The sequence below is a fragment of the Cetorhinus maximus genome, chromosome 18, assembly GCF_964194155.1.
Source record: "Cetorhinus maximus chromosome 18, sCetMax3.hap1.1, whole genome shotgun sequence".
Taxonomy (NCBI): Eukaryota; Metazoa; Chordata; class Chondrichthyes; order Lamniformes; family Cetorhinidae; genus Cetorhinus; species Cetorhinus maximus.
The window spans coordinates 73,493,053-73,515,439 of NC_135896.1; the positions used below are offsets into that span (position 1 = coordinate 73,493,053).

At 43.6% G+C, this 22,387-nt stretch overlaps 1 protein-coding gene across 2 annotated transcripts in view; it reads right to left on the reverse strand.

Annotated features, from left to right (window-relative positions):
* LOC144693247 (tau-tubulin kinase 2-like) overlaps positions 1 to 22,387 on the reverse strand; it is a 313,940-nt gene that overhangs the window by 157,180 nt on the left and 134,373 nt on the right. For both annotated transcript variants that reach the window (XM_078562916.1, XM_078562915.1), the window contains exon 4: positions 10,003 to 10,076. In XM_078562916.1, the coding sequence (XP_078419042.1) occupies positions 10,003 to 10,076 (74 nt within the window). The remainder of the gene's footprint in view (positions 1 to 10,002; positions 10,077 to 22,387) is intronic.

Here is a 22,387-nt window from a genome sequence, read left to right on the forward strand (position 1 = left end):
AGGAAGATAAAGGGGTTTAATGTGTGGCTTGAAGCATGTTGCAGGGTTTCAGATTCTTGTGGCTCTCGGACCAGTTCTGGGACAGAATGCATCTATTCAAAAAAAGTGAGTTGCACTTCAAGAGGACTAGGACAATGTCTTTGCAGACAGGTTCACTAGTGTGGTTGGGGAGGATTTAAACTAGATTGGCAGAGAGATGGGCACCAGCCGTAGAAAAGAGAAATAAGATGCACAAAGTGAGAGTGTTAGACAGTACAAGAGAAGCAAGTAGTACCATATTAGATAGAAGTGGACTAAGGAGGACTATGAAGAATGTAAATACAGGATTACAATGCACGTACGCAAACACACAAAGCATGGCGAGTAAGGCTGATGTGCTAAAAGAACAAATAGTGTAGGAAAACTATGTAGTGGCAGTAACGGAAATTTGGCTTAAAAATGGTGAGGGCTGGGTGCTTAATATTCAAGGATATAAAGTGCTCAGAAAAGACAGAGAAGGCAAAAAGGGAGGTGGGGGTTTAGTTTTAATTAGGAATTCTAATTAATTCTCAGCCCAACCAGAAAGGAGGCATTGCTGGATCTGGTGCTGAGAAATGAGGTGGGTAAGTGGACCAACTACCTGTGGGGGGAACATTTGGGTAAGAGTGATCGCCATATCATAAGATTTAGATTAGTAATGGAGAAGAGTAAGAAATACACTAATATAGAACTTTTCATTTGGAAGAGAGCTAATTTCAATCCGATGAGAAGGAATCTAGCCAGGGTAAAATGGAACCTGAGACTGACAGAAAAAACTGTAATGGAACAATGGCTGATCTTCTGAAGGCATGGATGCTTCAGGTACATGGTAGGCACGCTCCAACAAGGGCAAATGGTAAGGAAGCCAAAAACAGGGCTTCCTGGATGAGAAGGGAGATAGAGATTATGAAGAAACAAAAAAAGGAGGGTCTCTGATGCATGTCAGGTGAATTCTTCAAGTGAGAACCAGGTCAGATAAAATAGGTTGAGAGGAGAGATGAAGAGAAAAATAAGACTGGCTAAGAGAGAGTATGAGAAGTGGGGGTGGAGATAGTGGAAGGGCTTGCCTTAATCTTTCAATCTTCCACAGATATGGGCGAGGTGCCAAAGGATTCATTCATTTATTGCTGTCATCTTCTGGTGACTGCCACAGATCTCCACCTCTTTCCTAGTATTTCCCTTATACATTCCACATAGGTCAACTGCACCCAGTCCATTATATCCTTCATCCATTTTCTCCTCAGCTTCCCTCTCTTAGGCTTTCCATCGATCTTTCCTTCCAACAATTGTCTGTCTACTGTCAGCTCTAATGATGTAACCAAAATATTCTATCTTTCTCTTTTTGCTGTTATACACTAATTTCCTAATTTCTCCAGCCATTTATTGCACTTTCTCATTCGTCTTTCTGTCCATGTAGGATATGCAGAACATCTTCCTGTGTGTTGACATCTCAAATGCATTCAGCTTATCAATAGTCTTTTTGTTTGTTGTCCATGTCTCTGAGACATATGATTTGGCCAACAAGATGTAGCACCTCAACATTCTTTTCCTAAGATTCAGGTTCAGTTTCTTCGATGTTAACACATCCTTCATTCTGACAAAGCTGGTCTCGGTTATCTCAATTCTCCTTCTAATCTCACAATCACATCTCCCATTGTCTGTCATAATCTGCCCAAAGTACGTGAACCTTTTTCACTTTGTCCATTTACTTCAATTTTCACTTCTGGGGTTAGGTCTCTGCTTATTACCATTGTCTTGGTCTTCTTTATATTCATTCTTAACAATGTTCCTCACTCCGTGTTTTCACTTTGTTTACAATTTTCTATAGTGCCTCTTCTGACTCTGCAATCAGCGCAGTGTAGTCCATGTATCTCAAGTCGTTGACATTCAACCCACCAATGCTGCAACCTGCTAGATCTTCTATGTCTCTGAAGATAGCTTCAGCGTACAGGTTGAACAGTTTATGGGACATAACATATCCTTAACACATTCCTCTTTAGATTGCTGCTATCAAGGCTCATCACTGCTGATTTACATAAATTCTGAATTACCCTTTTATCATATTTGTCAATTTCTAGTTTGTTTAAGCACTCCATTATTTTCTGATGGAGACTCTATCAAATGCCTTCTCATAGCCTGTAAAGGATACATACAACGGTTTTTGCACTTCCAGATATCTTTCCATTAGTGCTCTCAAGTTAAAGATGCCCTCTCTTGTTCCTTTCTTTGGTCTGAATCCTAACTGGCTTATCATTTATTTCTGTTTCTACAGACTGGTCATTTCTTTTCAATATGATTATTAAAATCATTTTCATCACATGGCTTATGAGGCTTATTGTCCTGTATTCAGAACACTCTAGAGCTTTTGGTTTCTTTGGGAGCTTAATGGACACTGCATAAGATCCGCAGGTAGAAATTCTGTTCTGTAAATTTTTGCTGCAGAGGTCTGCCAATATCTCAGTGTTAACATCATTCAGAGCTTTCAGACATTCTGTTGGTATCTCATCGATTCCTTGCTTTCACCTTTGATTGCTGCACTGACTTCTGCTTTATGATCGCTAGTCCTTCTCTTTCCTCTGAGAGCACCAATTCACTTCACTCTTCATCGACATACAGTTCTCTAATGTACTCCACCCATCATTTTTTGAACAGAAATACACCTTCCTTGCTCCTTATAGCCACAATTTCTAGTTATCCTTTTCTTATCTATCAGTATTTTAACTTTCTCATGCAATGCTCTCCTTTTGTACCTTTTCTCTAGTTCTTCTATTTCCTTGCAACGGTCTTCATACCACATTTCCTTGGCTGTTCTATTTCCTATTCTAATCTATTTTTCTATTTTGTCATATTCTTCTTTTCTCCATTATATCAAGTATTTCATCAGTCATCCACTCTTGATGTTTCCTCCTCTCTTTCTTGGAGATCGTCTCAGTTCCTACATGCTTCATGTTCTGTTTCAATCTCTTCTAATGCCTTTATGTCGTTTCCTCCTTACTATAGGTCTTGATCTGTCACTTTGAGGTAAAGCTTCATACTTGTTAGTGACCTCCACAGCATATTTCATCATTACATCTTCCCCTCTCAGTCTGTCTAGGTTAGTTGGCCATGTCTTCCAAGGGATTGCTTTTTCGGGATTTTCTGCTTGATCTTCATCTTCACTACAAGCATGGAGTGATGTGAACTGATGCTTGCATCTGGTTAAGCGAAGGCATTTTTGAAACTGTTCTTGACCCTCTCACTGGTCATCAGAAAATCTATTTGATTTCTGTGAATATCTCCTAGAGTCTTCCAGGTGTACAGTCTTCTTGAATGTTACCTGAAGAGTGTATTCAAGATGACCATGTTGTTCTCCTCACAGAACTGTATCAGGCATTCATCCCTCTGCTGTTCTTTGTTCCTAGTCCATAAGTTCCTCCCTCATTTTCACATCTCTCCCCGCCAACTTTTGCATTCAAATCACTCATAACTATCAAGATATCTTTACTCTTCACATACTTCAATATTTTTGCACCTCCTCATAGTGATGAAGAAGTTGAAGTATCCCATGATCCTGCTTCAGCTCATATAGTTGTAAACACACAATGTTCATTGGTTTCCCTTTAAATTTTGTCATAATCACGTTTGTGGATATTGGGCAATATTCTGCATGATCCTTGCTATCTTCTTTGTCATCATTATTCCAACTCCATTCTTATGTCCGTTGCCACCAGAGATCATCATCATCTGCTTTCCTTTATTTTCCCAGATTCCGCTCATCTAACTTCTACCAATCCTAAAATGTCAACCTTGAATCTTAATACCTCTTTCATGCAGTTGTCTGTTTATTCACTCCAGCAGAGTGTCCTCACATTACAAGTTCCAATTTTCAAGAGTTCTTGTCTGGGTTTTGAGATGTGCATCATCTAGTGGTAGCTTTTCTTCAGAGTTTGGGCTTCCCTTGTCATTCACCCAGTTATTCCTACTTCCTAGCAAGTCCTCTTCTTCCCTGTTCCTATTTACAGTAGACATGCCCATAGGGGGCCTAGGTTTGCCTACATCACTACTATCTATAGATTCCATGACTAACCTTGGGTGATACTTGGCAAGTACCCTAACTCTTCCAAGGTGACTGACCATTTGTCCTTAAGCGTCATGACTCTGCCCTAGACATGTCACACATTTTTGCTGTTGTGTCTTTCAGCAAAGCCTTTGACAAGGTCCCACATGGGAGACTTATAAAGAAGGCAAATGCATGTGGGATACAGGGTAATTTGATAAGGTGGATTCAAAATTGGCTTAGTTGCAGGAGACAGAGGGTGACGACAGAAGGATGCTTTAGTGACTGGAAGCCAGTGTCCAGTGGTGTACCACAGGGATCTGTGCTCAGTCCCCTATTATTTGTCATTTATATAAACAACATAGATGATTATATGGGGGGTAGGATTAGTAAGTTTTCAGGTGACACACAGATTGGCTGGGTGGTTAACAGTGAGGTTGAGTGTCTTGGGCTACAGGAAGATATAGACGGGATGGTCAAATGGGCAGATAAGTGGCAGATGGAATTTAACCCTGAAAAGTGTGAGGTGATACACTTTGGAAGGAGTAACTTGTCAAGGAAGTATTCAATAAACGGCATGACACTAGGAAGTTCTGAGGAACAAAGGGACCTTAGTGTGTGTGTGTCCATAGATCTCTGAAGGCGGAGGGGCATGTTAATGGGGTGGTGAAAAAGGCATATGGGACACTTGCCTTTATCAATCGAGGCATAGATTACAAAAATAGGGAGGTCATGTTGGAGTTGTATAGAACCTTAGTGAGGCCACAGCTGCAGTAGTGTGTGCAGTTCTGGTTGCCACATTATAGGAAGGATGTGATTGCACTGGAGAGGATGCAGAGGAGATTCACCATGATGTTGCCTGAGATGAAACATTTAAGTTATGAAGAGAGGTTGGATAGACTTAGGTTGTTTTCGTTGGAGCAGAGAAGACTGAGGGGCGACCTGATCGAGGTGTACAAGATTATGAGGGACATGGACAGGGTGGATAGGGAGCAGCTGTTCCCCTTAGTTGAAGAGTCAGTCACAAGGGGGCATAAGTTCAAGGTGAGGGGCAGGAGGTTTAGGGGGAATGTGAGGAAAATCTTTTTTACCCAGAGGGTGGCGACGGTCTGGAATACACTGCCTGGTAGGGTGGTGGAGGCGGGTTGCCTCACATCCTTTAAAGAGTACCTGGATGAGCACTTGGCATGTCATAACATTCAAGGCTATGGGCCAAGTGCTGGTAAATGGGATTAGGTAGGTAAGTCAGGTGTTTCTCACGTGTCAGTGCAGACTCGATGGGCCGAAGGGTCTCTTCTGCACTGTGATTCTGTGATGAGTTCTTCTGCCTCAACCGCTGGTTCAGGCTTCATGCACGCGAAAAGGGTGGCGCTCCTTGTACAGCATCTTGTGAGGTTGCTGTTCCCCTCACTTAGTCTAGCATACCAACTGAGGTTAGGTCCCAGGGTTGCCTGCTGGTAGTGTATACTACTTATGCCTCCAAGGAGCTGGTAAGAGTTGCATAGCAGTACTGAAGATTGGAGCATGGCAAAAGTAACCTCCTTATTCAATAAAGGGTGTAAGGACAAGTTCTAGCAACTACAGGTCAGTTAATTTAATATCACTGGTGGGCAAGGCTTTGGGATCGATAATCAAGGGGAAAAAATCAGCAGACACTTGGGGAGATTTCAGTAAATTAAGGACAGCCAGCTTGTAAAAGGCAGGTCTTACTTGACTAACCTAACTGAATTTTTTGATAAAGAGAATGCAGTGGATGTTGTGTATATGGAATTTAAGAAAGCTTTTGACAAATTACCACATAAAAGGTTGATTAACCAAAATTGAGGCTTATGGAATAGGAGGGTCAGTGTCCAATTGAATAAAAAATTAGCTTAAGGGCACAAAGCAGCAACTTATGGTAGATGATTGTTTTTTGGACTGGAGGTTGGTAGATAGTTCTGTTCCCCAAGGGTCAATGTTAGGACCACTGTCCTTTTGTTTGCTAGATATAAATGACTTGGATCTTGAAATACAAAATAAAATTTCAAAATGTGCCAATGATGCCAAATTTGAAGGAGTAGCAAACAGTGAGGATGATACAAATTGCCTGCAACATTAGGTCTATATTGTCTCTCCCAATCCCTTCTGCCAAAATGCATCACCTCAAAGTTCTCTGTATTAAATTCCACCTGCCACCTATCTTCCCATTATGCTAGCCTATCTGTGTCTTAATGGCACAATTCTAAAGAGTGTGCAGAAAAAAGGAACATGGGGTGCAGGTGCATCAATCTTTGAAGGTGGCAGGACATATTGAGAAAGTGGTTCACAAAGCATATGGAATCTTGGGCTTCATAAATAGAGGCATTAAGTACAAAAGCACAGAAGTTATGCTGAACCTTAATAAAGCTCTGCTTATGCCCCAACTGGAGTACTGCATCCAGTTTTGGTCACTACATTTTACGAAGGATGTGAAGGTCCTTGAGAGGGCGCAGAGGAGATTTACCAGAATGGTTCCAAGGATGGAGTGTTTTAGTTACAAAGTTGGGCTGGAAAGGGGTTGTTCTCCTTAGAGAATGTCCCAATGTCTGGTTCTCCCTTACAATTTGTCCAAGTTTTCTTTCTCCAGAAACCAACACAGTTTCAATTCAGCATTCAGACATGCAGTCATAGTTGCCTCTGGCTGCATCCTGTTGGTGTGCTGCAGAATAATTAAACAATAAAAATACTGTCGTCACTGGTGAAAGGATTGTGGGGAAAGCTTAATTCACTACCAATTCAGAAGGAACTGCAAACACTCACAAACTGACAAAAAGATGGCACAACATATTATGCAATTTTAACAACAGGTGCAATTTATAATGCAGTCGTGCTATCAGAGAAGAACTCAATAGGAATCTCGTCACAAGATTTGAAAAGTTAATGGGACGTGATAATAAAAATCTCTGCTTTACTTTAATGTGGCATGGTTGCAAGCATTCCATGGATGAATTTTAACAATTTACAAAGTTCATTTTTCTCCACACACACCTCCCACTCCCAAAATATTTCTTCTGCAGGTTTTTCTTAAAGAGCTGGAGTGAAAGGTACAGGTGTGGGGCAGTAGTGAAAGATGGAAGGGACAAATTATCACCAATATCACATCATATGATGCACACCTATAAGACATCATCAATTGCTCCTTCCACTATACTGACAGTTCAACTACACAGGTATACAATAAAGATTGATGGAACTCGTACAAATGCGGCAAGCAAGTCTGAGTGATTCCCTGCAAAAAATAGCAATTTGAATTGTTGTCTCAGGGAAACATACTAAGTGCAGAACAGGTGCTTCACTGAAGCAAGCAAGGAAAAAAGTAAAAACAAAAAACTACTGCGGATGCTGGAAATCCAAAACAAAAACAGAATTACCTGGAAAAACTCAGCAGGTCTGGCAGCATCGGCGGAGAAGAAAATTGTTGACATTTCGAGTCCTCATGACCCTTCAGCAGAACTGAGTAAAGTTAGGAGAGGGGTGAAATATAAGCTGGTTTAAGGTGGGGGGTGGGGTGGGGTGAGAGAAGTTGGGGGGTGGGGGGTGGGGGGGTGGTGGTAGGGACAAGCAAGCAGTGATTGGAGCATATAATCAAAAGATGTCACAGACAAAGGAACAAAGACATGTTAAAGGTGGTGATATTATCTAAGAGAATGTGCTAATTAAGAATGGATGGCAGGACACTCAAGGTACAGCTCTAGTGGGGGTGGGGTGGAAAGACTGACAGGGCATTACAGGTACAGATTTAAAAATAATAGAAATAGGTGGGAAAAGAAAAATCTATATAAATTATTGGATAAAACAAAAGGGAGGGGGAAGAAACGGAAAGGGGGTGGGGATGGGGGAGGGAGGTCAAGATCTAAAGTTGTTGAATTCAATATTCAGTCCGGAAGGCTGTAAAGTGCCTAGTCGGAAGATGAGGTGCTGTTCCTCCAGTTTGCGTTGGGCTTCACTGGAACAAATGCAGCAAGCCAAGGACAGACATGTGGGCATGAGAGCAGGGTGGAGTGTTAAAATGGCAAGCGACAGGGAGGTTTGGGTCTTTCTTGCGGACAGACCGCAAGTGTTCTGCAAAGCGGTCGCCCAGTTTATGTTTGGTCTCTCCAATGTAGAGGAGACCGCATTGGGAGCAACGAATGCAGTAGACTAAGTTAGGGGAAATGTAAGTGAAATGCTGCTTCACTTGAAAGGAGTGTTTGGGCCCTTGGACGGTGAGGAGAGAGGAAGTGAAGGGGCAGGTGTTGCATCTTCTGCGTGGGCATGAGATGGTGCCATAGGTGGGGGTTGAGGAGTAGGGGGTGATGAAGGAGTGGACCAGGGTGTCCCGGAGGGAACGATCCCTACGGAATGCCGCCGGGGGGGTGAAGGGAAGATGTGTTTGGTGGTGGCATCATGCTGGAGTTGGCAGAAATGGCGGAGGATGATCCTTTGAATGCGGAGGCTGGTGGGGTGATAAGTGAGGACAAGGGGGACCCTATCATGTTTCTGGGAGGGAGGAGAAGGCGTGAGGGCAGATGCACGGGAGATGGGCCGGACACGGTTGAGGGCCCTGTCAACGACTGTGGGTGGAAAACCTCGGTTAAGGAAGAAGGAGGACATGTCAGAGGAACTGTTTTTGAAGGTAGCATCATCAGAACAGATGCGACGGAGGCGAAGGAACTGAGAGAATGGGATGGAGTCCTTACAGGAATCGGGGTGTGAGGAGCTGTAGTCGAGGTAGCTGTGGGAGTCGGTAATGGATATTGGTGGACAGTCTATCACCAGAAATTGAGACAGAGAGGTCAAGGAAGGGAAGGGAAGTGTCAGAGATGGACCATGTGAAAATGATGGAGGGGTGGAGATTGGAAGCAAAATTAATAAATTTTTCCAGGTCCCGACGAGAGCATGAAGCAGCACCGGGGAGGGGGCCAGAGTAGGACTGGAACAAGGAATGTTCCACATACCCCATAAAGAGACAGGCATTGCTGGGGCCCATGCGGGTACCCATAGCCACACCTTTTATTTGGAGGAAGTGAGAGGAGTTAAAGGAGAAATTGTTCAGTGTGAGAACAAGTTCAGCCAGACGGGGGAGAGTAGTGGTGGATGGGGATTGTTCGTAAAAAAGTAAACCAATGCTAGTTAGAAATAGGAAGTCAACTATCCAACTTCTCAGATGAGGTATAATGTATGCCTCCAGAAGTAGTACAGTGAGAGAAAACCAAGCAATACCAGATGAGAATGGAAGCAGAATTTCTTTAAGGCAGAATCTATGAGGACTGCTCAAAATTATGTTAATTGTAAATGTCACAGTAAACTGAACTTGCTCAACGTTATCTCTGCTAGTATTCCAAATAGTACATTTACATAGCATTGACCTTGTACACATGGAGGTTTTCTGCTTGTAAGCAACGAGAGTAGTGCCTGTTCACAGTATTATTCTAACCCAAGTATATTATTTAGGTCACTCAACTGGAAGGCGGCGTCAGCTCCAGACTCCAGGTAGAAGACAATTGAGTTACATAACCTTATGTTTTAGTAATAGTATGTTACACAATTTAATACAAACTAATAAAGTGGAATCAGGAAATTGCAGAGATTAGAGATTCTGGAAACAATGCAGATTATAAGGACAAACAGTAAAAGAACATTTAGCATTACAACAAATTATACTTCAACACTTCAAAAATAAATTCTGATCATTACAAAACTAATTTTATTCAACAAAACACAAATCAAATAACATCTTATGATGTCTGTGGAAATGCAAGATAAACATTATAACATAAACATTATATGTAATAAATGTTTTGATTCATATTTAGAATAAAAGACCAATGCATTAAAATGACCCAGCTTTGAGCTGCATTGAAAACTAGATACTTCAATAACAAAGTGAAACGTAAAGTTTTACCTATTTGTGCATTAAAATGTAGTTGGTATTTTTTAAATAAACTTACCTGCAGCTGCATAACAACATAATTAAATCGGTCATTCCTTCCACAGCCAATGAATCTACAAACATGATCCTTCCCTATTGTAAAGAGGAAAAACTCCATCAGCAATTTCACTTGAGAGAATATGACTCCAGAGCTGAAACTTGGTGCAGACACTCACTACAGGAAATTATAATAATTGACAAACCCCAGATGTAATCCATCCAGTTGCATTCATCTCAATTTTTCATTAATGTGTGCACTCTTGGGAGAATCAGGCAATGCTGGTGATCCTGTACCATACAATAAACTGTAGTTTGTAGTCCATAGGCTTCTAGTAAGAATGGAAGATTATAAGCCTATTCTACAACTGAAATTATCTAGTCTCGGTGGTGCAAGAAGAATTTGCCCTCAACTGATTCATAAACTACAGAGCTGGATGAAATGCTCTTGAGATTTGGTAAAAGGGATTTTTCCTTTCATGTGCACATCAAGTCAATTAATTGCCAATGACAAATAAATAGACTAGATAAACTTTGGTTAAATAGAAGTTTCCTGTTTTGATGTCTATGCAACACTATGTGACATTTTATTAGATGTTAGCTTAAACAGCTTCACAGGAGAGTGTCACAACACAATCCACACTGACAGGAATTGTACACAATACAAGCCTGTTAAGATATCAAGTTCCTGTTTTCTTAGGAAACTCTTAAAATGGATCAATTATATTTGCAACAATATTTATTTTATGGTCTGGATAGCACAAAAGTAGCATCTAGATGGGAATGTCTACATTGAAAGCTTTTAGTTTACAACAATGTAATACTTCTCAAGTCATATATGTGTTTGTCAAGAACCATGGAAATAATCTCTACACCAGCCTATTAAAAATGGCAAGGAGTACACAGTTTAGCTTTAAGCTGCATTTTTTAAAAATCTGTTCACAGGAGGTGGGCATTGGTGGCAAAGCCAGCATTTGTTGCCCATCCCGAATTGCCCTTTGAGAGTAGTTAAAGATCAACCACATTGCTGTGGGTCTGGAGTCACATGTAGGCCAGGCCAGGAAAGAACTGGTTTCCTTCCTTCCCTATTCAGTAGATTTCCTTCCCTAAATGACATTAGTGAATCAGATGGGTTTTTAAGACAATCAATGATAATTTCGTGGTTACCATTACTGAAAGTAGCTCTCAATTTCAGATTTTTTTTAAATTGAATAAAATTCCACCAGCTGCCATGGTGGGATATGAACCCATGTCCCCAAGGCATTAGCTAGATTACTAGCCCAGTGACATTACCACTATGCCACCACCTTCCCATGCATCAGATGGACATGTTGCTGTGCAAACTGGCTCATCCAACCTTCATCAGAATATTTCTAAATATGAACATGTATATTGGAAAAAAAGTGACAGTTGGTTGGGAGTTAGGAGACTGAGGAGAGAGATAAGGGAAATGCACTCCAATTGGCAGGTTATGATAAGTGGCATTCTTCAGGGATCTGTTCTGGGGCCTCAGCTTTTCACCATGTATCTCAATAACAAAGGAATACAGAATTGCATATCCAAGTTTGCAAATGACACTAAGTTGGGAGGCACAGTAAGTTATGTAGATGGAAGCAGGAAGTTACAAAGTGCCATTGACAGAGTAACTGAGTGAGCAAAACTGTGGTAGATAGAGTTCAATGTGGAGAAGTGCAAGGTCATTAACTTTGGATCCAAGAATGACAAATCAGAATATTTCACCACTGGCAAGTTGCAAGAAACAGTGTCCAAGGGATTTGGGTGTCCAGGTACACAAATTACTGAAATCTTCTGCACATGGGTGGAATACAACAGGGAGGAAGTGATGTTTTAGTTGTACAAAACCCTATTCAGACCTTTTTGGAGTAGTGTAATTATTCTATGATTCCATATTCAAGAGGGAATTGGATTATCTGAAAAGGAAGAATGGCAGGGCTATGGGGAGAAGGTGGGCGAGTGACACTCTCCTTCAGAGAGCCAGTACAGACACAAAGGGCTGAATGGCCTTCTTCTCTGCCATAACCATTCTATGATTCTATTTATACTGTGTTCAGTTTTGGGCACAGCACCTCAGGAAGAATATATTGGTCTTTGGTAGTGGTAGAAGTGGGGGTTGAGGGAGGTTGGGCCAAGAGGAAGGTTTTAAGGTACAAAGCAGATTCAGCGAAATGATACTTCCTAACACAATTCAAGAGAGGAAGAATGGTCCATTAAGTGATCTCCTGCAGGTGTGCTGGTATCTACAGGTCCTGCATGAGTCACCAACTTTGAGATTCTTTCCTTTAAAAAAAAGTGGGGCAGAAAACATCCTTTAGACATAGATCTCCTTGTTGTATTACTTCTTTTTGGTTACTAATAAATGCAGGTGATAGAGTCATAGAGGTCTACAGCACAGAAAAAGGCCCTTCGGCCCATCGAGTCTGCACCGGTCAAACAAGTACCTAATTATTCTAATCCCATTTTCCAGCACTAGTCCCATAGCCTTGTATGCTGTGGCATCGCAAGTGCACATCCGAATACTTCTTAAGTGTTATCAGGGTTTCTGCCTCTACCACCCTTTCAGGCAGTGAGTTCCAGATTCCCATTACCCTCTGGGTGAAAAAATTCTTCCTCACAGCCCCTCTAAACCTCTTGCCCCTTACCTTAAATCTATGGCCCCTGGTTATTGATCCCTCCACCAAGGGGAAAAGTTCCTTCCTGTCTACCCTATCTATGCCCCTCATAATTTTATACACCTCAATCATGTCCCCCCCACTCAACCTCCTCTGCTCCAGGAAAAATAACCCCAGTCTATCCAATCTCTCCTCCTAACTAAAACTCTCCAGCCCAGGCAACATCCTGGTAAATCTCCTCTGCACTCTCTCTAGAGCAATCACATCCTTCCTATAATGCGGATTCCAGAACTGCACGCAATACTCTAGCTGTGGCCTAACCATCGTTTTATACAGTTCCAGCATAACCTCCCTGCTCTTATATTCTATGCCTCAGCTAATAAAGGCAAGTATCCCATATGCCTTCTTAACCAGCTTATCTACCTGTCCCGCTACCTTAAGGGACATGGACACCAAGGTCCCTCTGATCCTCGGTACTTCCCAGGGTCCTACCATTCATCGTGTGTTCCAGTGCCTTGTTTGTCCTGCCCAAGTGCATCACCTCACATTTATGCGGATTAAATTCTATTTGCCATGCATATGATATTACTTTCATTTGCCTGGTATTAATGCTTTGCCATAACATGGCTCACTTTCTCATACACACACATTATTTACAACAGAAGAACATCCCTATAGAACAAAGGTGCACAACACAGTACAGCACAAAAACAACTAACCTACAGCAATATAAGCTTCAGCAAACAGCTTATAATGGTATGGAACAGTTGCCAGCCCCACCCCCAGTGAATCAAAGAACAGTGTGATTACTAATTTCACAATTACTGAAACCCAAATAGCACAAACTTGCTGCATTCTTAGAAACCTTCAAGTTGAAATATCCAAACTATTTCAACAATTTCATTAATTTAATAACCAACTGTTTAATTTAAGCTGCAGCATGGTACTGAAGTAAATAATATACGGCATTTGACTTGGGATCTTGGTTTTGCAGATATTTATAGTAAACAAATATTATAATTAAAGTCAAGATTTTAGAAGATCAAGCATGGAGTCTATAAGGTGGGAACTAACAGGAGTGCGAGAAAATAATTCCCTTTCTGATGTGGCTCGATTTTCTTGAGCAGAGTTAAATGGAAGACTTGATGCAAATCATAAATTACCTTGCCTACTTCTAAGACTCTTAACTTCTTTGAACATATCAGAAGCAATGGGTACTAGAGGCAGATCTTCCACATCTTCTCCATGTGAAACCTGGACTTCATCTGGCCAGACATTTTCTGGAACCAGTGGATCTTCATCATGGGACACTTCATTGCTTATTTATTTAACCATTTATAAATTCAATTTGTACAGCATGTCAATGGTGACTGCTTAACCTCATTTGAACAGCCTTCGAAAACTGCATGTCTACTTGGGTGAACTAGCAAAGGGCTCATGGAACAGCACCCCAGTACGAATTAATGCTTCAGAAGTAGAAAGAAGAAAATTGAGGGATGAGAAATATTACCTCTGTGTATATTCTTTGTAATCTATATTTTAGAATTTTCCTCTTAGTATATTTCTGTACCAGATTATATCTCCAGGTATTTTAGATACTGTTACTGAGATGTGTTGATGTCAAATATTAATATTTCATCTGCTGGACTCAAATATGGGATTTTTTTTTAAAAGGCAGTTTCAACTGTTTAAACAATGACACTGACTTAAGATGGCTGCCTGACATGTCTGCAGTTACAGGTTGGTCAAGTTTCCAATGTGGATTACAATTAGGTCATGTCCAAGCAAACTTCCTTTTTCACTTCTGCTGGTGTCATGAATTACTTCAAAGATGGACTGAAACATAAAATGGCTGTCACCATTTGCATTACTATAACAGCTACGTTCCATTCCATCAGGCAAAGGCAGGTAGTCTGCAAAGACAATGGCTACAGTGGGGGTGTGGGGTGTTCATATGTTCTTCCGAGCTCATCACATGGAAGAATGGGTCATTCAGAAGGGATGGCTTGGATATTAAAAAATTAATCATCTAGGCCATAACAGTAGCCAAGGTCTGTCCAGACATTAGCTAATCAATTAACATTTGTGGAATACTTAAATCATTATGGAGAGTTCATGTGATCAATGTCAGCATTTTGAGAGTGTCTTTTATTACAATACCCTGGTTGCTTTTGGGGCAGTCTGGAACAGGATCATCTGAAAGCAGCATAAGGCTGTATGCCTCTCTCTCTCTTGCTAAGGTAAGCTCTGCCTGCTTATATCATACTGAGGATTGGCAGAGAAATTCTGAAGACGACTTCAAACTCCAAAGCAGCTTTTTCAGGGAAAAAAATAAGAACTGCCTCAACCACAAACAACAGTGAAGGACTTAAAATCAGTGAACTCTCGAGTCATTTGCCTTTTATTGTTGAATCTTAATTTGGCAAAAAGTTGCCCTCCTCTACTCTGTAACTTGTAATTTTGTATGCTTGTGTGTGTGTGTGTGTGTGTATGTGCACGCGCTTGTGTGCTGTGACGGTTGGGACGTGTGTTTACCTATTCAATTATTTTTATATCTTTACCTGGGTGGGTTTTAGCACAATAAAAAAAAAACTAACCTCTTGTGTTTCAACTCAAGAAAGCCTTTTGGACTGAGTTCTTTGCAATCAGTACATAAACGGTTAAGTACATACACTGAATTGGCACATTCATCCTTACAAATTTCAAAATACTCTGTTACAATTAATTGAGGAGTGGGAAAGAAAGGGTGAGTTCTTGCCCCCGAATGAATTACTTTGAATTTCACTCAATGTTATTATGTAGGCAAACATGTCAGCTAATTTGCATAATGCAAAATCACAAACAACAGCAAGATTAATAACAAGCAATTCTGATTTGATGGCTAAGATAAAAACAAAATACTGCAGATGCTGGAAATCTGAAACAAAAACAGAAAATGCTGGAAAAACTCAGGTCTAGCAGCATCTGTGGAGAGAGAACAAAGCTAACGTTTCGTGTCCGTATGAGCTCTGAGGAAAGGTCGTACGGACTCGAAACGTTACCTCTGTTTCTCTCTCCACAGATGCTGCTAGACCTGCTGAGTTTTTCCAGCATTTCCTGTTTTTGTTTCTGATTTGATGGTGCTGGTCCAAGGAGGGAGACCGTCCAGGACTCCAGAATATTATATTCTCAAGTCCTGAGTTATCAGTTAAACATAGAACTTGTTGCTTCAAGAGCAAGAGTACTAAGGAGAGTTGAAGCTTGCTACTATACTATCTCCATCTGCATTGCATGAAAATAAGGTTACACAAAAAAAAATACAGTCTTTGGTTACATCTGGAGTTCTGGCTCCAATCTTAGTCCCTTTTCACCTTGGCTGATAGTGGCCTGGAAAAGGTTCTAAGGAGAGCGATGAGAATGATTCCTATCTTAAAGAACCTTCGGGAGGAATCATCCCAGATTTGCACTAAGTGGTGTAGCGGGCAGGAAAACAGATGTTTTACCCGCCGGCAGCAATGGCAGCTTTTCACGCCATGGTGTCCCAGGAAACACGCCTGGTAATTGGTGGGGCGGCCTCCGATTCACCCGTCCTGCCGTCACCTCAGGTCTTCAGTAAACTGGGTGCCATAATTAAAGGCCACCCCTGAACAGAGCTAGCACTCTCCAAGAGATAGGAAGCTGATGGGAACTGATGGCTGCCAAAGGGAGGAAACATGCTGCCCCCAGGTTTACCAACACCTCCCTCAAGCACTTACTGGACACAGTGGAGCCCCACCATGAGGTCCTCTACCCATGCTCTGGGCGAAGACCAGCAAGCAAGGTCACCAATCCAGCATAAGGAGCAGTGGCAACCATGGTCCAACACCCTGCAAAAGAGGACAGCCATCCAGTGCAGGAAGAGAATGAATGGTCTAGCATTCTTCTCATCACTCAACTCACAAACCCATCACACATGCACAGGTATATCTCACCTCAAGGGGCAACGCAACTAACTCTCACACACATTCTCACATCTCCATCAGGCTCATATCCTCTGGAGCTCATGCCCTCATTCCGACCATGGCTCCACTCACCACACAAACATTCTATGCAGTGCCATGCGTCCTGCTCTCACACTCCATTTTCATGCAGGAGAAGCTAGCTGACAACAGCAAGGAGAGGTCCCAGGGGATGCAGTGGCCCACATCAGGCCCCTCACTCACTTTGAAGAGCGTGCCATTGCGCTGACTGGTGAGGACGTGGACCGTGCCTGCGGAGATGGTGAGGTCGGCGGCGAAGACCCACATGAGGATCCTGCACCACATCCCCTCTCTCAACACAACTGTGAGTGCTCTCTCTCTCCTGCTTTTGACTTTGCTGTTATGCACTAATTTTATCTCTACTTTGGTTCTTAGGGAGCTCTGCCAAGTGACTGACACCCTCAGCCAGCCAGTCCCTCAGCTCCGAAGTGGACGCTTCCTCCATTGAGGAGCTGTAAATAAGCAGCCTGGAAGACCCGTCACAGCACTTACCCACACCCTCCACCAGTGCAGAGACACACACCTCGTTGGGACCTAGATCTACAGCAGGCTCGGATTCATAATCTGGTGGTCACTGCACAGACACGTGTGCCCAGCAGGAGGAGGCAGGTTCAGCCTAGCACTTGGAGGGCTGCTGGGAAAGGGGCATCTGTGAGGTCCGAGTCAGATGACGAGCTTCTGGATTCTGCCTCCAACTCATCCTGGAGAGTCAGCAGGAGGGGGAGCATAACGCGCTCTGAGCCCTCAACAGAGTGGCAGGTGAGTTGCAGGAGTATGTCCACCTGCTCTCTGATGAAGTGGTGCACATGTGTGCGTATGGAGGTCTCCATGGAAAGGATAGTGGACACCATGGAGACCCTGGTCCAGCAGAATGTGGAGATGTGTGCAGACTTGCACTCCATCACGGCAGCTATGGGCGAGTTCCTGAAGTGGCATCGTGAGAGGGAAATGGAGCACCTCAACGCCTCTCCAGATGCTCCTTCCCCTCAAGGAGTCAGGCTGGGGCCCTCGGGCACCCGAGGGGAGGAGCAGCAGCTGCACGCCCCTGGGTCATCTGCTCAGGTATCTCAGAGGCTGTCCACTGCCTCAGAGTCCCTCTTGTCTGTGACCTCCTCAACCTCATCCTCTGTCACCACAGAGGGAGCAGCTGGCCCACAGGAGAACAGCCAAAGCAAGCCAGGGCCCTCAAGACCTTAGCTCTCCAGAGGACCCACACCAAAGTCATCAGAGGCAACAGGGCCAACCATTGCACAGGCTGTCTCCATCCCTGCTGCAGATGTCAGGGCAGCACCTAGAAGTGGTAGAAAAGTGCTAGGCCTAGAAAAGTTAAGTGGCTGTATGGGTGAGCACATTTTGTCACTTTATAATCTGATGATATATTCACTTTCACTGCATAATGTGTAATGGTGTATTTCAGCTTCATTGGCAGGCTTCGTGAGTCCTCTCCCTGTATCCGCCACCACCCCCAAACCCATTAAAATTAAACCTGCGTGCAGCCAAACCACAGGTGATTCTGGAGGGAGAAGTGTGTGTGTGGGGTAAGGCCTTTCGGAGCCTCGTGCAAGCACTCTCCCAAGCACGCGGAGCCTTTTTCAATGCTGCCTGCTGGGGTTCTCTTTCAGTTGTCCATCTGAGCTGATCTGCATCTCTGCCCACTCACTGATGGTACTCCCCTGCAGCACCTGTGCCCGTCCAACACGAGGCTCCGCTCACTTTCGATTTCAGGAGCATGGTGGTTGTTAATTATGTTTTCAGGTCCCATGTGCTTTCCCCTCACCCAGTCACCCATGTCCTTTCTCCATCACTGCTGACCACCACAAGCATCACCTTACACCTCCCCACCGTCACCTATCAACCAGAACCCTTTTCTTTCCAGAATGTCCAGGTGAACATGCACGTTCCCCATCTTCCTGAGAATCCCACCCCCAATGACCTCCCCGACCTCCTCCTCCTTCCCACCTGTGGGGTCCGTGTCTGCCTCTTGAGCCCCCACCAACCATATTCGTTGTCCCTTCTGGTGGTACCGTTGCACCTCACTATCCCCCCACATACTCCCTCCTCCACCCTTATTCCTTCCTCCCCCCGAAGTCCTGCCCCCTTCGAACTCTTTCCTCCCCCAAAGTCCTGCACTCTCCAAACTCCTGCCCCCTCCAAAATCCTCCCTCCCCCCAAAGGCCTACCCCCTACAAACTCCTCCCTCTCCCTGAAGTCCTGCCCCCTCCAAACGCCTCCCTTCCCCCAAAAGGCCTGTCCCCCTCCAAACGCCTCCCTTCCCCCAAAAGGCCGACCCCCTTCCGAACTTCACCCTCCAAACTCCTCCCTCCCCACAAAGTCCTGCTCCCCTTTGAACTCCTCTCTGCCCCCAAAATCCTGGTCCCCTCCAAAACCCTTCCTTCCCTTACACCTACCTCCTCAGTTGTCACATTTTTCACCATTACATCCTTCTACCCCTGTACCTCTTCTCCCCTCCCAACCTCACCCCCCCACACCATCGTTCCCCCCTCCCCACCTCACCCTCCCGACACCATCGTTCCCATCCTTCCCCCCTCTCATCCTCAACCTCCTCGACACCATCCTTTCCCCCATCTCCCCCAACCTCACCCCCTCCTGGTACACCTTCCTCTCCCAGTCAAACCTAGATCTTCCTCTCCCAGTCAAACCTAAGCCTTGCTCTCCACCCTCTCAACAATCATCCTTAGCAGGTCATGGCCAAGGCCCTGGTATCCCGAAGCAGACTCCAGACATCAACAGTGACCCTCCGTGAGCTTTCATGAACTGCTGCACAACAGAGCCATGTAGATATAAACTACCCAGCATGCGATGCACGTGTTCCTCCAGTGTCCAAAAGCTGTAGGGCTCCAGCATCTTGTGCTCCGGATGTCCGCGATGTGAGAAAGTCTCTAACGGCTCTGAAGAAGAGTCATATGGACTCGAAATGTTAACTCTGTTTTTCTCTCCACAGGTGCTGTTAGACCTGCTGAGTTTTTCCAGCATTTTCTGTTTCTGACCCTAACAGTAACTCCTGACTTCTGCGTGTCACACTTGTCAAGGCATGTACTGGAGCAGCGTGTTTTCCCGCTGACGTGCCTGGATGATCCAGCGTGTGGGGATGATTAAATCGAGCAGGGCTTATAATTATATGCAGATGTATTAAAATTATGTTTCCGATGTGTGGCAACGGGAAAGGCAGCCCGCCGTCGATGGCTGAACTGGATCGCAAGCTGGTTTCACGGCGGCGTATAGCCGATTTTTGGTCTTCCAGCCATATTGTCTGCTCACGCCTGATGCCAGTGCGAACTGAAAATTCCGGCCTTAGTTACTCAGATGGAATAAGACACAGGGTCTATTTATTTTAGACCAGTGTAGACCTGGAAATGACCTGTTGGAGATTTAGAAAATAATGCAAGGGTTGGAGAGCATGTCAATTGAGAGATTATTCCAGTTTGACATAATCAAAGGTTTTGATATACTAGAGAGGACTAGGGCATAGACAAAAGTAGGAAATTATTATTAGTATTAGAGGATTCTTTCTTTTCCCAGAGAAAAGTGAGTCTCTGGAATGCATTACTGGCTGGTGTGGTAGGTGCTGGCATCTCCATGTCTCAAAAGGGAGCTGGACCAGTTCTTGACTAGGGGAGAATTCACATTATGTAGAAGGCAAGCATTTTAACACATGGATTGAGAGCCCTCCTAGACTGGTTTTAATTGCCTCGGAGGGACTCGGGAAGGAATTTTTCCAGCGTATTTTGTATCTTACTGCCCGGTATCTTATCTTTTATATCCTTCTGCATAAATAAATATAATTTAGGTAAACTCATTAATTAAGGTTCAGCAAGTTGAACAGAAATGTAACCAACCACATTAAAATAGCAATCAAATACTAGGCTCAAATGCCATCAAGACCCCACAGCACATTCTCATCTTACAATTTTCAACATTCTGCATACAAAAGCAGAAGTCAATAATGAAATCTTTCTTGCAATTCATATGGTCTACTTAGTTCATGATCTTGTAGAAATAATGCAGGGATTTGGGGAAAAATACAAAAGTTGCAATTTAGTCCTTCCCGGTGATGGAAGGGTGCAGCACCCTTGCAATTCTGGTGCTGGCTTCATTTCTTTCAAACTAACAGAATACCACCTGCTTATTTATTTCTAGTTTGGAGGTCAACTGGAACCAACTCAAAACTGCAATTTGAATTATAGACAGAATTGCAATACTACTAATTGCAGTTAACACTCAAGGATACTGTTTTCATATGAGACATGCACTCACGAGTTTTTGATCAAAAGCTGCCATCCAAATAGAGTTGATGTAAGCTGATGGACCATTAAGGTGTAATACTAGCTACCCCTTGAGGTTAATGATTTTGGCTAAGAATTTGTTTCATCAAGTCCTGTTCACCTATCACCCCTGTGCTCGCTGACCTACATTGGCTCTGGTTAAGCATCGTCTCACTTTAAAATTCTCATCCGTATTTTCAAATGTCTTATGGCCAAACCCCTTCCAATCTGCAACCTTCTTCAGCCCCACATGCCTCTGAGATATCTGTGCTCCTCCAGTTCTAGTTTCTTGGGCATCCTAGATTTTAATTGCTCCCTCAACCTTTGGTGGCCAGGTCTTCAGTTGCCAAGCCCCAAAGCTTTGAAATTCCCTCCTCAAAACTCTCAGCCTCCTAACAACACTACAGCGGTACCTAGACCACAAAGACTGCAGCATTTCGAGTGGATCACCATCTACTTCTCAAAGGCAATCAGGGATTAGCAATAAATCCTGGCCTTGCCAGCGAGTCACATCCTATGAACAAATAAAAAACCTCTCTTTCCTTCACACTCAAACACTTACCATCTTGGCCATCCTGCCCTACCACGTGGCTAAATGTCAAATTGCTCCTTTGAAGTGCCTTACAATCTTTTAATATATTAACCTTCAGCTGAGCAGCTAAGTAGGCCATTTCAGAAGGCAGTTAAGAATCAACGACATTGCTCTGGACCTGGGGTGGAATTTTACAGCCCCGTCAGGCAGGGTCAGGGCTGTAAAATGCGATGAGCCATTCAAAACTCCATTGACTTCGATGGGAACGGAAGATCCCACTGGTAGATGGGGTCATAAAATTTCACCCCTGGAATCACATGTACGCCAGACCAGGTAAGGCAGATTTCCTTCCCTGAAGGACATTAGTGAACCACGTGGGTTTTTAAGACAATTGATGAAAATTTCTTGGTCACCATTACTGAGACTAGTTTTCATTTCCAGGTTTTATTAATTGAATTTAAATTCCACCAGCTGCCATGGTGGGAACTGAACCCGTGACCCAGAGCATTAGCCTTAGCCTGGGCTACTGGATTACTAGTCCAGTGAACATCAGCAAACATTCCCATTTCTGACCTTATGATGGAGGGATTGCCATTGATGAAACAGCTGGAGACGGTTGGGCCTAGAGCACTATCCTGAGGAACTCCTGCATTGACGTCCCAGGACTGAGATGATTAACCTCGAACAACTACGTCGTCCTTTGTGCTAGGCATGACTCCAACCAGCGGAGAGTTCCCCCTGCCCCCGATTCCCATTGACTTCAGTTTTGCTAGGACTCCTTGATGCCACACTTGGTCAAATGCGGCCTTGATGTCAGGGGCAGTCACTCTAACCTCACCTCTGGATTTCAGCTCTGTTGCCCATGTTTGAACCAAGGTAGTAATGAGGTCAGGAGCTGAGTGGCCCTGGTGGACCCAATCGAGTACCAGTAAGCAGTTTATTGCTGAGTAAGTGCCACTTGATA